The following is a 17,278-nucleotide window of genomic DNA, read 5'->3' as shown; positions in this document are numbered from 1 at the left end:
AAATTCTAAGCTCTGGCTACTGGCTGGTAGTATTTTTCTGAAGTCATGTAATGGTAGGGACATCCTTGCAATACCTAGATTCAAGTTCAAATTTTGGGATAAAAATCAAAATAAGCAGATGTATGTTTTACTTACCAAATGTAGAATCCTTATGCAATTGCAATGTATAAAGCTGACTATTTCTAACAGTTGAACGACCTCGTGTATCTCTTGAAACCAAAGTATCTCCAGAAGAAACCTGATTTAAGAAAGTGCAGAAGTGGAAGCATGTGTTTGAACCGGGAAAAAGAAAGTGTGTTATATAGGCAGTGGAATATTAGTAGCAAATCTGCCTTACAAGGTTGGAAGCCTCTCTTTATCATGAAGTAACACTTTTGCCTTTCTTCTAGTTATGAAATGAAACTGACTTGGGAAATTTAACAAACCAGGTGTAAAGAACTAGCATGGGTGCATACTTCAAAAATGACTTCAGGAAAGTCCATGTTCACACATGGAAACTCTTAAGTCAATGCAGGTATCATTGAGGGAGGCACTGAAAATATCAAATGCGATCAGATCTATCAAAAGAAAAGGCCTGTTGTTTCTAAAACATTTGACAGATCACTGATAGTAGTAATTATCTGATTTTTTATCTATGAATTACAAAAAAACCCCTGAAAAATAAGTGTCACTGTCCTTTGCAATTACATGGCAAAATGCTCCCTCACCCCATGTCACCCATCTGTGTACTGGTGATGCAAACTTGTCCTGCTTGATAGCTGTGACAGAATACGAATCATCTCAAAAACCCTCTCTGTTCCTACATTATGTCCCTGTGGTCGAAGCATCAGGAAGCATCAGTCTCACCCACCAGTATTTTCTCACCTGCCCCTCCTGGCTGCTGAAGTTACTTGCAGTGTATGTAGCAGTATTACTGCTGTTGTAACCAGATGTTGGGCCAGAGGAGAGGCTGAGGCTGGAGTCTGTGCATAAAGTGCTTGTACTTGCAAGAGTCTTCAGTCTTGCTTCTTCCTGTAATAGGCATCACAGTATTACAAACAAATAAAAAAAAAAACCCACACCAGCACTGAAAGTTGAAAGAGGAGTAATCTAAAGAAATCCACTTTCTTTCAAGAAGCGTTGACAAAAATTGCCATACAGAAAGCATTAAATTAACAGACTTGTTTGAAAGCCTAGGACTATATAAACCACAGGGTGAATGACCCTGTAAAACTTGGCTGTTGGGAATTATTAAAGGATCAGGGACATGGATCATTCATAGAATTATGGGATCAATGAAAGAACTGTAGCAAGAGCCTGCAAGCAAAAGGCCTGTGTGAGAAAAACTCTCCATGAGAAAATTCTTGTGTGAGAACCAAGCCTGAGAAACAAAGAGGGAGTTTTGAAACGATGCAGCTGTCCTGATAAGATGTGCTAACCGGGAGAAAAGGGAGGTGAACTTTGAATTCTTTTAATCATAACATAACTGTAGAAGCTTGCCAATGTAAGTCCAATTATGTAGAAGTAGAAATTTGCTTTGGTAAGTTTTAAGCCACTTAAGAGTTAACAAGCTGGTATACTATATAAGTGCCTCTGGATTGCTAATAAACGGAGTCTTGCTCTTATCAACCATATTGGCTGGGCTGCAAGTTTCTCCCCCCGCCGGAGCCGGGCCTCTCTTCTTTTTACAATTCCAACACTTGGCAGTCTGGGAAAATGCAGCTTTTGCTGTTTTCTTCACATATAAGAGCTCAGACTTTCAAAATAATGCTAGGATGCTTTTAAGGGGAAGAAGTTTTATAAAAAGATCTCTTTTCAGTCCCATTTTTTGCTCTTTGTTTACTTCTCAAGCCCCTGACTTAACTTGCTGGTCCAATACAGTTGTTAAAGACTGAAGATTTTACTTTACCAATGCAACTACTCAATGCTAGAAGACCAAATAAAAAGCTACATAAAAAGAAAATACTGAGATCTTCAAGATTATTTATACTTTCAATATAATGCCCACCTTCTGTAACTGAGAAAATATTTGTTCCCGTATCCGCCTTTTTTCTTGCTCTGCTCTCTCCCGGAGTTTGTCCCTAGCTCGTGCAATTTCAGTTTTAGTTTCTTCTCGTGCCCTCTGATAGTCTTGGAGCAACAGTTCAATGTCAGAAGGGTGCTGAATGCTTCTTCTTTTCGGTTCTTGAACTCTGTAAGAATGGAAAAGTAAGGGAAAACACACATGATTAATTGAAATATCATGAGAAAATCATATTTCAATTTAGAACATGAAAATCTGCCAAAAAAGCAATTAAAACCCACCATATCAGCCTCCAAAAAGCTTCTCTTTGCTCACTAAAGGCTAAGTAGACATTAGCCTTGGAAAATTACTCAGATTGCAAGTCCAGTTTGCTGCTGAGATTACTACAGTGGTTTCTAAATCAGGTCTCCATATGATACAAGGTTATGGCTTTGGCATATCACATACAAGTTTTTTGTGTTGGGAAATTAACTGTCTCCTGACCACAAAGGAAGCAAAAGTCATTTAGAGAATATGGTGGGGAATGAGAAACTGAAATTCTAAATGGTGAAGTGTTGCAGAGTTTTCTGATATTTAAAATGAAACTGAACTCTGTGGCTTTTAAGCTAGTGAAGGAGTGTCCTGGTTCCTGCCAGGACAGGGTTAATTTTGCAGTAGCCAGGAGGGGGCATGGCCAGGACACAGAGGTTATTCTGTACCACCTCACATCATTGCTGGAGGTGGGGGAAAGGGGCTTTTCTAAGGAGAAAGGGTTCCTTCCAGTTGAGATGTGGCAGAGGGAGCCATCCCATGTTGTCTATCGCCAGGGGCTTTCCGTGGGAATATGTTCTTTTCTTATACCTTTTGTTATTAATGCTGGTGCTGTTACTGTTCATTTTCTTATGTCATTGCTGTTTCCAGAAAATTAGTCTTATCTCAACCTGTGATCTTTACCTCCAGTTGGAGGGGAGGAGAAGCAGTGCTGATTTTAGCAGGAGTACTAAATTGGAGAATACCATTCCTAAATCACAACAAGGAGTAAGAGGACAGATTGGTCTCTAATCAGTCCAGACTGAATACTTGGCTGTCCCTGTCCATCATACACGTATAATAAATTAGGCACTTGTTATGGACTGAAATAAAACTGGACCCAAGATTTTAATGAGTGTTTTCTAAAATTAGGCATGTGTTTTCCTGAAAGCATTTTCTGTCCCAAAGGTTAATGCATCCACATTGAAAAGAATTCTGCTGCTGAAGTCTCAGATGTCAGTAAGAACCATTAACGTGCACCCATTGTGAACACTTTTAATGAACATCAGGCCTAAGGAGAGGTTTCTAATGCCCTACCTGGTGTTTTCCACCACATCTCTTCTCAGCTGTTGCAGATATTCTCGGCGTCTGCTGGGGAGATCTAGATCCCTCTGACTTGCATCCAGAGTCTGGGACAGACTCAAATGCTTTTGGGGACTCAGACTTCGGCTTCTTTGGTATCTTTGTAGCCTTTTTACTCTTTCCTTCCTCAGAGTTTCAATAGTTCTCATGTGTCTGTTGGGAAAACATGATTAAAGTGACAAAATGCACCCTGCAAAGTTACATTTTCTGATGTTTTAAAGCACTTAAATATTAGGTGGATTTTTAATGTAAATTTTTTCTAGGAATCTAATACCATCTAATACCCCTTTGTCCACATGCTGAGAGATGATGCAGAAATTCTAAAACTCCACTTATTTTCTAACAGCAGGAAATGTACAAGAGGGTTGTGATTACTGCTGGTAATGGCTGAGAGGCAAATTGAGAATGGAGACTATTGTAGTTGCATCAAAATTTTTTGTTGCAAAGGTTTCCCAAACTGACTTCTACAATCACAAGAATCAAGTATCTTGATTTTTAAAAAGTTTATTTTGTATAGTTATGGGGAGTTAAAAATAATTTTTGTCTATTCATACATTGGCATTTATTCACAGAAGCATGAATGAAACATTTCCATAAATAAGATGTCTCAATTATTTTTACATTGCAATAAAGCAATTAAATGTATTCCCACATCACCAGGTACACATGAAAACTCCTGTAGCTGCTAGAAATTTTAAGAGTGGGGTGCCACTATATTTGAATTACACCAAATTACTTTTCCCTGTTTTCTTGGAGTAACCCCAAAATTTGGTCTTAAATGCCTTGCTTAACAGTTTTTAAAATAAGCCTAATACTGTATCTCTTCACATATGCTTCACTCAGTGTGACTAAGTGATTAAGTGCTCATTACTAAATGCTATTTAAGCTGCATGAAGTGTATTCAAAATACTTAAAACAACACCACATTAAGTAATTTACCTTTCATAAAGTTGCTGCTTCACTGGAATTGCCACTGGCTCATCTGCAGTTCCTCTCTGAAGGACCCTCAACAGGGCATCTGTTTCCCCAATGCCATAATTGAGCTTTGCTTCAGTCAGTTCCACTGTGAGGGGATGCTGATGCAGATCCAGGTGAATGCCAGACATGATCTGGGCACGCTCTCTCTGAAGTCTCTTGATCTCTCTGCTCCTGCTGTCACAAGACTGGTAATTCCCTTCCATTTCTGTTGATCGTGTACTTCTAGGCTTCTTTTCTGCCTGACTTCTTAAATCGGTCACGCTGCCACTCAGGCCAAGTAACAAAGGAGGAGGGCTGCTCTTAACACCACACCAGTTGCTAAATTTATTGTGTATGGGTAAGTCACGGAGGCTGTAGCTCCGGGGTCTGTATGGCTTTGCAAAAGTAGTATTCTTGCTGAGAGGAATTTCAGTGTCACATTCACTTCCAGTGACAGAATCTGTACTGTCGTCTCGGAAGGAAGTCTGCGCATCGCTCACATCAGAGAGTGGGGGAGGGCAGCTGTTCTCATTCTTCCAGAAGAAATCATGAAATTGTAGAGAAGATGCTTCTACCAGCGGTTCTGAGGAAGTGCCAGCATTTGTCTTACTTGAACAAGTGGCACTAATTTTTTGATTAAAAAGTAAGTCAGCATTTGGAGATGGGTAGTTATGAATCAAAGCAGTATCAGAATTCCCAGTGTATTTTTCGTGCCCAATTCCACCTGAGGAACTTCTTCCACCCCTTGTAACATACATACAATGAAGTGAACGTGCCACTGAACCCTGGTCTCTGACATCACCCGTTACAACTTTGCTGTGGCCCGACACCTCCAACATACTGCTGGAGTGATACAGCCGTTCTGCACAAATGGTAGTGTGGGTGTCAACCCTGAGTCTACGCTGTTGTTCCAAGTCTTTTGAACCATTCCGTCCTAAAAGTTCTTTGGCTGCTTTCTTATCTGAGAAACTTCCAGATTTCTTTCTTATGCCCTTCTGTTCTCTAGAGGTGCTTGATTCACTGTCTGTTTCTGTCTGTGAAAAATTGTCCACATGATGTTGCATGCTGGGCTGTGGACCTGCCCTCAGCCTTCTCTGGTTGTGAAGGGGACTTGAAGCAGCACTGGAATATCCAAGAGGTGCCTTAGTAGGGCAGACAGACTTGCTGAAAGCAGTCTGGCTGCTGGGACTAGCACTAAGAGTAAGAATAGGGGAAGAGGCCCTATCGACTAGCAGGGTATTTTTGTACCAAAATTTTCTTTCAGCTGGAGTCTCTGTTTCACTGACACTTCTTTTATCCTGACCATAAGACGTTGGAGATTGAGAGGTGCTATTAGTAGGGCTGCTAACTACAGTGCATGAAGAACCATCTTGCCCTGAACTTGGCAAGGATAACGTGAGAGGTGAAACGCTGGTGCTAGAAAAAGCTACATTCTGCTGTGCATTTAATGATGTTTTTTGAAAATGCAACATAGGAGTGGAAGTTTTGGGTAAGAGAGGCAGATGCATAAAGGAGTCTTCCAAAATGCTGTCAAGACTGTCATGGAAGTCAGAATTGCCCAGGCTTTTCATCCCAGTTTGTTCTTGTGTTCTTTCTTCAAGAGAGGGTATTTCCTCTTTCCTTTTGGGAATCTCTCCTACTGTATCTGCACCAGTTTCTTTGCAATCAATATTTACTGCCTGAGCTGCCCTCAATTCCTTTTCCATTTTTGCCTCCATTTGTTTTTCTTCATGTTTGCTTTGACGTTCTTCCAAAATCTCAGTCTGAGTGCCTACATCTGCTGTTGTCTGAGTGCAGCTATCTGATCTAGTAGACTTTAGAGCACCTTCAGTTCCTTTTTGGTTGATTTTGGTACTCTGCTCATTATCTATAATACTCTGTTGGGAAAGGTTTCCCAACAGCTCAGAAGTGTTCTGAAGAAGCTGTGACAGATGCATGGAGAGGTTCTGCATGCTTGTCCAAGAAGAAGGTAGATGAAATAAATCTCTATTTGTTTCCTCCTTTTTTGCAGAAACATCTGTATAGCTTCTCTGATGTCTTCTCTGCCGTTTATACCTTCCCGTAGTCACTGTCTGTGTTCCTTGCTCACATGTAATCCCTGGTGGTTTTTTGGAAGGTTTTTCAGACTCAGAAGGGTATAACAGTACAATTTCATCAACCTGCACTGAAGAGTTACCAGGTTGTGCAGAAGGACTCTCAAATTCAGCAGTGTTGTTTTCTGAGTTCGTTTCCAACGTTTCACTGGATATGTTGCAGTACTGTTTGGCACTGTCACTCGAGTATGCTGATTGAAAGTCTGGTCTGACACTGTCCCATTCTTGAAGACCTTCAATGCTACTCAAAGTGCTTGACAAAACTTTTGCTGTAGCATATGAACTTAGATGAGAACGAAAAGGAGAATTTTGAGAATTCAATCCATTGTCTACACTGGAACATCTCATAACTTTATGGTTTTCCATGTTCAGAGGAATTTGATTGCAAGAGACATCACTTGCACTTCCAAAAACAAACTGTTTCCAGCCAATCTTGCAGGCTCCATCTTGTTGCCATGGGTGAATGTATGGGTTGATATCACTTGATCTAAAATGCATTGCATCTTTATTATCTTGCAAAAATAAATCAGTTTCTGGTTGGTATCCAGCTTCTTCTCCTTTCCCTTCACTACACTGAGCTACAGAACTACTCTTTGAATGGACATTTGCTTCTGCACACACAGAACTGTGAGCTATGGGCAGTAAGGGTGATGGAGATTGACTAGTACAGTCTTTTAAAGACTGGCTACTTTGGCTTCTTGCTGCAAAATTTTGTAAATTTTTGGAATCACAGTTTGCAAGCTTCTTAGTTTGTGCCATTTTTTGCTGAAATCTGGGTTTAGATTTAACTTGTAGAAAGTTCTTTGATTCCTGCTTTGAAAATCTTTCAATTCCATAAAGATCATCTTCAGTTGGTGATGGAGGCTCTACACTCATATTCAAATCTTGCAGTGATTTAGATGCAGAATATAACAAAGGATCTGCCTTAGATGAAGCTTCCAAAGTACATTCTGTATCAGAGAAAACAGCAATAGCTGGAGCTGATACTCTGTGACTTTGTAAATAAGGTCTCCGTGCACTTTGTTTACAGCCCTTTGTACTCCGTGTGGTAGAATATGATCTTTTGCTCCTGAATTGCACCAATTTGGATTCTTGAGGAGTTAAATCATGGTTTTCTGGCAAAAACTTTATGGACTTTGTTTCATTATTTTTTACAGAAAAATTGAGTCTTTCTGATTTCAGAGTATTATTCCTCTTTACAGTGTTTCTCATTGTTGAACAAGTGTCTGCCTCAGCAGCAGGGCTATCAATGCGTGAACATACATTATTTTTGCAAAGTAAAATCTCTTTTCTGCCATCGGTATTTGTTCTATCTAGTACATGTTTTATCTGTTCACCTGTAGGCACATACTGACAATTATTTTGCAGATCTGCAAGATTTCTTTCAAAACCCAAGACAGTGTGATATGGTTGCCTGGGATCAGTGCTTCTGTATGTGGGGTATGCTGGACTAAATGAATTGCAGGGGTATTCAGGATCCACTTGAACATCTCTTGGATACAGATTTTTCAACACTGTAACTTCTGAGCCTATTAATTCATTTGGAGAATTTGAGGATACATTCGTTTGCTTTTCATCAGGTTCTCTGCTTAATGTTTTTCTCTGCTCTGTCTTTACTGCAAAATGTTCAGCCTCAATATTTGAATGCAGTTCTTCCTTACTTCTGTTAAGTGTATTTCTCATTAGTCCCTCTTTAACAAGAATTGCCTTTTTAGTATCCCAAAAAGGTAATGGTGGTAGTAAAAGAGAATTATCCTTTGATATTTTCTCTATGTGCTTTTTGCAATCTTCTTGTGGTGGAACTTTATCCCAGTGATGCTGATTAATTTCTGTATCACTGTCAGTTTTTTTACTATTACTTCCATATGCAGGTTCCCCATCCACAGCAGAATTCTCATATGCAGTACAATCTATGTCTGATACTGGACAATGCCTGTTTTCTTTTGCAAGAGAAAGTAAAATACTTCCTGAAGCACATACTGGCTCATCAAATACCACAGCTTTATCAGACTGAGTGTCTTGTATTTGCAAAACAGCAAATGGAGACTGTTTCAATATATCTGAATGCAAAGTATCATATGTGCTAGTTTCACCATGGCCTATATCTGCAGTTAAAGGAGATTCTGAAAATGCTGTTACGGGTGGGTAATTGACTCGTGCAAATGACTGGGGAAAATCTCCTTCTTTTACAGAGCACACATGTGCAGAATTGCAGGACACTTTCTCAGTCAAACAACTGTCCTGAAGTGAGTCCTCAAGCTGACTAAATATTAGAGATTTTGAGTCCTCGAGTGAAGATGTATTAAAAGCACTGAAGTTCTTGGAGCTTTGAAATGGTGTATCAGTTGGAGTGTCTTCTGCAGAGTATGATGGAAGAGACTTTGGTTCATTACTGCCAGTCTGTCCTTGGCTCTGGAAAGTGAGCAAACCCGATTCTGGTACAGTCACACTATTGGTGTTACTGCAGTGTTCTGAGAACTCATGAATTTTATCTTCTTTTATGTCACTGCAATTCTGGAAATAACCTTGAACAATTTTCTCCTTTTGCTCTGTTCCCACCACTTTTTCAGGGAGCTTATTACTCTGAGCATATGTGTCCTCTTCAACTGCAGAATTATTTTCCTTTCCTTCTCCTTTTTGAGAAACACCCGGAAAAGTTACAGATAAACTTAAATCAGTTGATTCACTTTCAAAATATATTGTTTCTTCAGAGAGAACAATATAATTTTTACCTTTGTCTCCGTTGCTGACAACCAAACTATCTTCAGATGATGCTGGACAATTCAGAAGATCAGGAAAACATTCAGGAGTGCCCAAGTTCCTATTACAATCTAGAAAGTCTTTACTAGAATGCAGATTTTCCCTTGGAGACTTGTTCAGGCCTTCTGAAAGGGCTGGAGCCTTCTCAGAAACAGCGTTGCCTGACTGGTCTACACAGCACTCTTCAGAAGCCTCATGTTCCTGGTTTTCTGTGGGCCCATGCTGATATCCAGCTACACCAGAAAGCTTGGTGTTTTCAGGTTTACTGTTTGCTGTAGGATAGCTTGCGCTTAAAAATGTCTCCTCATCATGCAGGGATGAACCCCCTGAGCGAGGTGCTTTCTGAGTTGTGCTAATATTCTGAAATATTTTTTGTGTAGAGCTTTCTAGTAAAGAGCAGGTTTTCCCCAGCCCTGTATCTTCTGTAATTTCTTTCTCTGAAGAAGAGAGCAGGTTTGAATTATCCAACACTAGTGAATCAGGCACAGTGGTATCCTTTACCTCTTGAGCTGTATCTTCTATGGAATTAAGACAGTCTTTTAATAATTTGTTGACCATTAAATCCATATTGTGTTCTTCATAAGAATTATTAATATCCTGAATTATATCTTCAGAAGAATCTAATTTTTCCAAGAAAAATGAGCTTCCTTTGGCCCTTTGCTGAAGTACAACAGTTCCAGACTCAAGACCACCTGCACTGTACGGAGTGAAAGAGCTGTTCTCATTGACAGGATGTGCAGATATGCCATAATCAGGTCCATTTTTAAATACAAAGGATTCTTCCTCCTGCCTCTCCTGCGTGGTCCTGGTTTGCAGAAGAGCTACACTCTTACTTTGTGTTTTATCTGGAGGATGTTTGTCTTCTCTCATTTTGTTGGCTGTAACAGATGTACCAACACTGATCTCACTCTCCATTAATGTTTCATAGTAAGGCAGAACAGCTCCAGTTCCAAGACTGCTGTTAGCAGATTTTGTACATCCTTCCAGTGTAGTGAGAGCATCTTGAACAAGATGGGAATCATCACTTCCTCCAAGATACGAAGGGTGATTTACAGTCTGGCATGGGGAGTCTTGAAGTTCTTGTTTTTTTTCTGTACACTTCAGTGTTGCTGGTGGATTTTGTTGCTTGCTGATGTCTTCATTATTTCTACAAAAGCTGGTAGAGACCCATTGGCTTTCTCTTAATATTTCATTTAATCTGCTGTCATCATGTGTCATTTGGTAGCTGCCTTTGTTTTCAGGGAATAGTTCATCCAGGTTTTGTAAAAAGATCAGTTCTACCTCCTCTGTGTTTTCTATGAATACCTGCTTTTGTTTGTCTGCTTTGGCCATTTCTACTAGCTTCATTAATTGCACTTTCTCTTCCTCAGCTCTGGAGCCTACTCGATCCAATTCACAAATATCAGGTCTTTTTCTAACAATACCTACATTCAAGTTTTCTGAAGTGCCATGCTCAGGAGATGGCACAGAGCAACTCATATACATATGTCTGTCGAGACTTATAAATTTTTGTTCAGTTCTGTATTGGTCAATACCAGCCCTGTCATCAACTGAATATTCACATGCATCAACTATATTTCCTATCTCTGTAGCAGAGTCCACTGAATTACCACCTTTACTCATTTCAGTAGGGTCATGGTATCTTGAATCATCTTCTAACAGTATATTCTGTTCGAGTTCTGAAGCCATCAGGTATCTTTCAGGGATCTTAAATTGATTTAAAATTTCTTCTTTGTCATCTCTGTCACAATACATTTGATGCAGAGCTGAAGACTGTTCATTAAAAAAACCATTTTCATCTGTGCATATGTCTTCTTGCCTCATAATAACCAGCTCCTCAGTGTTAGTCAAGGTAATTTGTTCTTCACTCCCAGTCACTTCACATTTATTAGCCTTGTCTTCCTGGGGCAAACTGTTTGGTACACAATGCTCAATTGAATCGTTAGAATTTATTTGTCCTTCATTTTCAAATTTTGCTGAAATATTTCCTTGCCTCCTTGGGATTAGTACTGTTTCAGCTACATTCTCTGTTGTTCTGTTCATCTGTAAAAGCCCCTTGCAAGTATCAAGGAAGCCCAAAGTATTCTGAATAATATCTGTTGTGGGGGAACACACAGCTGAAGGAGTGGTTTTGGGAGCAACAGAAAGCTCTGGTGAACAAATACCTATTTCTATTTTCTCACTTTTTTCTTTTTGGCAAAAGCTGTTGGTTTCAAGTTGGCTGCCAGACTGCACAAGTGCTTTTGATTCCTGAGTATGTTCTGCCCTTGTGCCAGCTTCCTGCAGTTCATCTTTGTCCATCTCTTCACGTGTCAGGCACAGATTTGTATTAAACTCACTGTGAACTTCACAAGCTGCAATATCAGTATGTTTCTTTGGATTCTGAGATAGACCAATGTCTTTAAAATCCCTTCCACTCCTGTCTTCAGTTACACTTTGGACTTGGGCTACTGGACTGTCAGGTAAACTTTCAGGGTGTCTGGATTTAATTTCCAATGCACTTTTTTCTAAGCTGCTTGCATTATTGATTGATTTTATTATTTCTTCATCCCTGGCTGTTCCTGTATTCTGATAAGGAGCCATGGCTTCTTCTGTATCTATGTTTCTGAAAATTTTCGATTCTTTATTTATATAGGAACTCCCCTCTTGAGAAATGGCAGCTGATGCATTTGTGTTGCATTCAAATACCCTTCCCAGCTGTGAATTTGCATCATGTTCAACATGAAAGATATCCTCTGGGCAATCGCTTTCAAAAAATGTCTCTTTTCTAGATTCAAGTAAGGATTTGTTCTGTGTTTCTATTTCCAAGAGAACAGAGGCATCAAATTCTGCAGAAATGTTAGTTGTCTTGTGTGTAGTGTTTTCCTGCCCTGTTGATTTTGAAGAGCATCTTGTGCAAAGGCAGCCAGAACATACATCAGAACAACTTTCTGTGACACTGACTTCCACAGTAAGATTAGATGAAGCATCGCAATCTCCTTTCACTATTGTGACATGCTCCAGTAGTTTCTCATAATTTTCGGTCTCACATGCACTTTGAAAAAGATTAGCTTTTGTTGAAACTTTGTAAAATATGCTTGAATTAGATTCTGGGAGAAAATAATTTGTATTCTCACCAATAGCAGCAGGAAAGGATTCGGTGTTTTTCCCATTTGCATTCAGTAGGAAGTAACTTACTTCATTTACCACTAGGTTTTCATATTTGGATGACAATTCTTTCTGAACTACAGACTGAGAATTCAAGACATTGTGTTCTTTACTTTCACTGCTTTCTTCTCTTATATTATCAGTGCATAATGTAGAATTTTCTGAAATTTGCTGGGATAAGCAACTTGCCTGATTGTCTGCTAGAGCACATTCAGGGGAATAATCCTTTGAACCAGGTTTGTGTTTGAATTCATAATGATTTAGTGAAGGCAAGTCTTCATCCTTTGATACATATTCTTCATGATCTCTGAATGAAGGCACCTCTGGCACAATGTCTGCCAAGCTATCTGTGCTTATTTCCATACAGATTCTCTCTTTTTGAGACATCTCCATTGGTGCTGCAGACTGGTCATAGCTTGCCCTGGCAGCAGCTAAAGGGTGACATACATATGTTGTCTTCTGTGAGGAAAAATCTGCCTCTGCTGTTACTTCTTCTGCAGGAATTTGTTCATGATCTGTTTCTTGCATTGTTTCCAGATTACTCTCCCCAGACCTCGGGAGTTCTTCTGTATCAGCTGATTCTGCTCCTTGTCCAGCCAATGCCTGAAGATTGTAACTGCTCACTAGAGAGCAGTTCTTGTTTGTTAAGTCACTGAGAAAGAAACCTTCATCACAACATGTTGGTATTTTTTGTACTGGGAAAAGCTGCCCACAGTTTCCAAACTGGATGTGTTTTACTGCAGATGTCTGTGTTGAGGTCATATTATGAGCAAGTCCCATAGAACACTCAGCAGCAGGTGCACTGACAGATGCACTTCCACTGCCTGAATCTGTCACACTTGATTTTGTCATCAAGTTATTACAGTCATTGTCAAGCTCATCTTTTGAAAAAGTTTGGAAGAAGTCATCTTCTAAATCTCCATCTACACAGCCATTCCTCTGCTCCACAATTTGCACAGGCAACACAGAGATGAAAGATGTTCTTATCAGAGTGTGATCTTTTGGCAGCTCTGGATGTGTTGCGGGGAGAGAGTTCTCCTCTTTCTTAGATACCAGGGACAAGCAGTCTGCAGTGGAGGTGCTTTCCGAAGAGCTGAATGTTTGTGCACATTCAGTAGCAGACCTGTAAGTAGATAATTCATCCAGTTGTTCTTGTTCAGGATGGTGTGACTTTGAATGTTCATAATAATCATGCTCTGCTGAAGTGGGAACAAAAGAGGAACTTGGTCCTACTGAGCTAACAAATGAGGACATTACATTCTGAGATTCCAAGGAAGAATTTTCATTAGAGTTTGTCCATCCCTTAAAAATCTTATTTAATGATCCACTCTCAGAAGCCCCTCTTTCAGTTGTTGTTTCAGGTAAAGGTACTTCCAGTGTGTCAGAGGAGAAAACTGAGTTTATTTCGTTTACATGATGTGGACTGTGAGTAATACTGTGAATCTGCTTAGAGCCAGAAACAAAAGAAACCTCAGCAGCTGACTGCTTTAGATCATCTTTCTTCAGCCAAATTCCTGGTTTGCTCAAAGAGCACAGATGAGCATCTTGAAATTCCAAATTTTCATAGGAAGAAGATGCTGTCATTCTTGGGCTGCTGATGTCAACCTTTGAGTCACAGGAAGACCAGGCGTTATTAGTAAGCAAAGGATTTCCACCTGTATAATACAGTCTTCTTTCAAGAGACCTTTCTTGTTCTACAAAGGAGACTTTTGTTGTCTTCAGCAACTGCTTGTGAGCATTACTGGAAGCAGTCTGTGGCTTGGTGTTCAAATAAAAGGAACTGCTCAACTTCAGATCATAATTTGTCTCTTCTGTATCTCTGTCACAGGTCTTGGATTCATGGTCTTCCTCAATCTGTATAGCTGGTAATTTAGGAGTTTGTAACTTCCAGAAAATCTCTGCTGGCACTTCATCAGATGAATCAGATTTGGATTCTTCTACCAGATCTTCTGCTGGCATCTCTTCTCCATCAGCTAAGCTATCCAGAGAAAAGCTTCTTTCAGCCTTTCCCAGTCTCCTACGAGATGCATATGATGTCACCAAAGATGAAATATGGTTCTCGGTTCTGCTTTTGTAAAGCTTAGCTGGCTCATGATGGGTGTTTAACTTGTGAAATTGGCTTGTATTTTGCCTTTTGGCTTTATTTTCCTTTTCTACCAGAGAGTCTTGTGACATTTGACTGTCATCACTCTCAGAATCTTCTGGGTTGGCAAGGCATTTATTTCTGTCAAAATCTTCTTGTTTCAGTTTCTCCGGGAAAGCTTTTGCATAAGCACAGGAGAGAGAATCTACAGAATAGGAACTGTCGGTATCAGAAATCTCATTTTCATCATCCTCTTGCCAATTCCCCAACATATCTGTGGCTGTCTTGGACACTCCAGCACTTAGCATCTCAGCACTGTGCCACTTTTTTTCAACATAAGAGAGTGGTGTCTGTGAGTTCATCTTAGTAAGGTTACCTACTGATGTTGCTGCCATCAGAAATTCTTTCTGTTCCACTGATGACTTCTCATGACTTGGCAAGGTTGAGTTTGCTTCTCTCCTCCAGTTCTTGACTGTTTGGTTTAGATGCACTGATGGTGGGTTTCCATACACTGTTTTCTTCGTTTGGTTAGGAAAGTTTTCTGGAGAAGACCTGTGGCCTTTTCCACTGATATCCATTCTAATCTTTTTATTGGATACCTGAGCTCTATTTTGTGCTACATTGCTACCCACAGGCTGACTTAAATCTCCTAGCACCTTTGATTTTGTCATTCTTCTCCCTGTAATAAAGGTTTTGGGCTCATCTTTCTCCTTAAAAAGATCAGGAGAGGAGCCTTTAGAGGTTTGGTTTTGAGATCCAGCTTGCCCTGGGCTGTCATCCCACTTTTCAATTTTTTTATAATTTTTATTGATATAAGCCATGATAGCTGAATCATTAGAGTCTTTCTCTGCTCCTTTTTTATTTTCAATTGAAGATGGGTTTTGTTTTTCAGTTAGCTGCCTCTGGACTGAAAAGGAGATCCCCTTTTCATCATTAAGGTCATCACTCCCAGAAATGTCTTTACCACTTCTGTAAAGGTATTCTACAGGTGACAACCTCCCTGTTGTACTACCTTTACAGTATTGATCAATATTTGGTGAGGTAGATAACTTTGAGACAGACTCCCTCTTCAAAAAAGAGCTGTGGAAATAAAGAAGAAATAAAGTCCAATCCTTGCTTGAATAATGCACTTAACATTTCCACCACAGTAATGCCTTGCCATTAAGAATAACAATTTATGAAGCAACAATCTTAATGCCTTTCAAAATCCAATTCTAGCAGGGCATAAAAAAAATAAAATTCTGTCATTAACTATACAATCCCCTTGCTATCTGGAAAGATGCTCTGCACACAAAGAAATAGCTCAGTGCTATGAGGTATAGCTTCATATTGAATCTCTGTAGGCTCAAGTAGCTGCAAATGTTAATTAAAAATAAAAGATAGTTCTAAGTCACAGAAATCCACTTAGCAGAGTTTAGCTATTTCCTGCTGTGGAAATAGCTAAGGACCATGCTGTGACAGACACTGTAGCACCCCAACTTTTAGCATTGCATAGAGATGTTTATTTAACTTGAGAAAGGCTGACCAGTGTAAAAGTCCAATCCATAATCACACCAAAGATACCAATATTCTGAAGAAGAGTTTGAGGATAATCAAGATAAAATTACGCAGAAATTAGTATTTACCAACAGTCTGAACAAAGCAACAACAAAAGTTAAGCCACTTCTAGAAAGCCTTCTCGAATAGGTAAAAAGTGCAGACAGGATTGAGAGAGAAATGTAAAAAAGTGAGAAAGACCACATCAAACAGACAAGTAGGGAAGGTACTGTTCAAATCCAAAGGAAAAAGGCCAACAGCTCCAGCTCGATGTACAATATAGTAGGTCTGCTGATATTGCAGGTTTGGGGATGTTTTTCAATACATTGAAAGGCATTCAGGATTATAGGTGGCCACTGAAAATACCTTGAATTTACATTACTTTCGAAAGTGCAGAGGATTTGATAGATGTTAACTTACCTGGGTACCTGGGGCAGGTACGGGTTACAGAACAAATGCCTTTGCTGCAAGGAACTCAAACCTGATGATTTCTGTCTCTTTTGCAAGTGGTGATCCAAAGAGGACTGCACAGCAATATTGTCATTTAGGACTTGGGATTGTTTCAGACACTCTTCACTGAGCCAGCAGTTAGCTTCCAGCTGCTCTAGGTTTTGCTTGGCTTCCAATAGCTTCTGCTTTTTGACTATCCTTTCCAGCTGGAACTTGACCTTTTTCTGTCTTATGTTTCTTTCAGCCTTTTTTAAGGAGTACCTTTGCAAGAGCTCCAGCTGCACCAGTCTCTTCTTGTTCTGCTGTAGCAGAGAAAGGCAGGTTTCCAGCCCAGTGGTACTCTGCACCTCAGCCTCTGCACACAGTGGAGGCTCTGTCTGCGCTGCAAACTCCCTTTGCTGTTGCTGAAGAGCAGCCAGACGTTTGTTCTCATTTATAAGCCACTGCTGGTCTGTAAACAAAACCATGATTGAAAAAATGTAAATATCATAGGAAAACCATTATTTGTTACTATCTTGTTTCTTAATTTAATCAGCGTTTAGAGGTCATTTGAGAACAGAATTTCTATGCATGAAGAGTAGAGACTTGACTAACCATTTAAAGAAAAATATATCATTTCTCTACTTCATTGATAACTAAAAGCCTCTTCATTGGCTTAAGGACTCAGGTAGCAACTGCAGGATAAAAGCAGGGGCTTGGCCAATACAGCTAAGGAGAGTGGTACATAAGACCTTGTTTGTAAGAAAAAAGTAGAACAGACATCAATTTCTCAAAGATTACACTCAAATATCACCTCCATTTTGTTAAAATACAGTGGAAGCACGAAAAGACCCGAGTTCAATTCTCTACAGGGTATATATTCACAATAGAGAAGTATGA

General features: G+C 39.7%; 1 protein-coding gene across 1 annotated transcript in view; it reads right to left on the bottom strand.

The window, feature by feature from the left end:
* The window catches only part of STARD9 (StAR related lipid transfer domain containing 9), an 87,263-nt gene that overhangs the window by 3,701 nt on the left and 66,284 nt on the right, over positions 1–17,278 (bottom strand). The window contains exons 23-28 of the mRNA XM_017741618.1: positions 16,370–16,850; positions 4,313–15,493; positions 3,329–3,526; positions 1,988–2,171; positions 865–1,011; positions 136–238 (exon numbers count right to left, since the gene is read on the bottom strand). Coding sequence (XP_017597107.1) covers positions 136–238; positions 865–1,011; positions 1,988–2,171; positions 3,329–3,526; positions 4,313–15,493; positions 16,370–16,850 — 12,294 coding nt within the window. The remainder of the gene's footprint in view (positions 1–135; positions 239–864; positions 1,012–1,987; positions 2,172–3,328; positions 3,527–4,312; positions 15,494–16,369; positions 16,851–17,278) is intronic.

This window comes from Corvus brachyrhynchos, unplaced genomic scaffold, assembly GCF_000691975.1.
Source record: "Corvus brachyrhynchos isolate BGI_N302 unplaced genomic scaffold, ASM69197v1 scaffold115, whole genome shotgun sequence".
Taxonomy (NCBI): domain Eukaryota; kingdom Metazoa; phylum Chordata; class Aves; order Passeriformes; family Corvidae; genus Corvus; species Corvus brachyrhynchos.
This window is presented reverse-complemented; position numbering and strand designations above follow the sequence as displayed.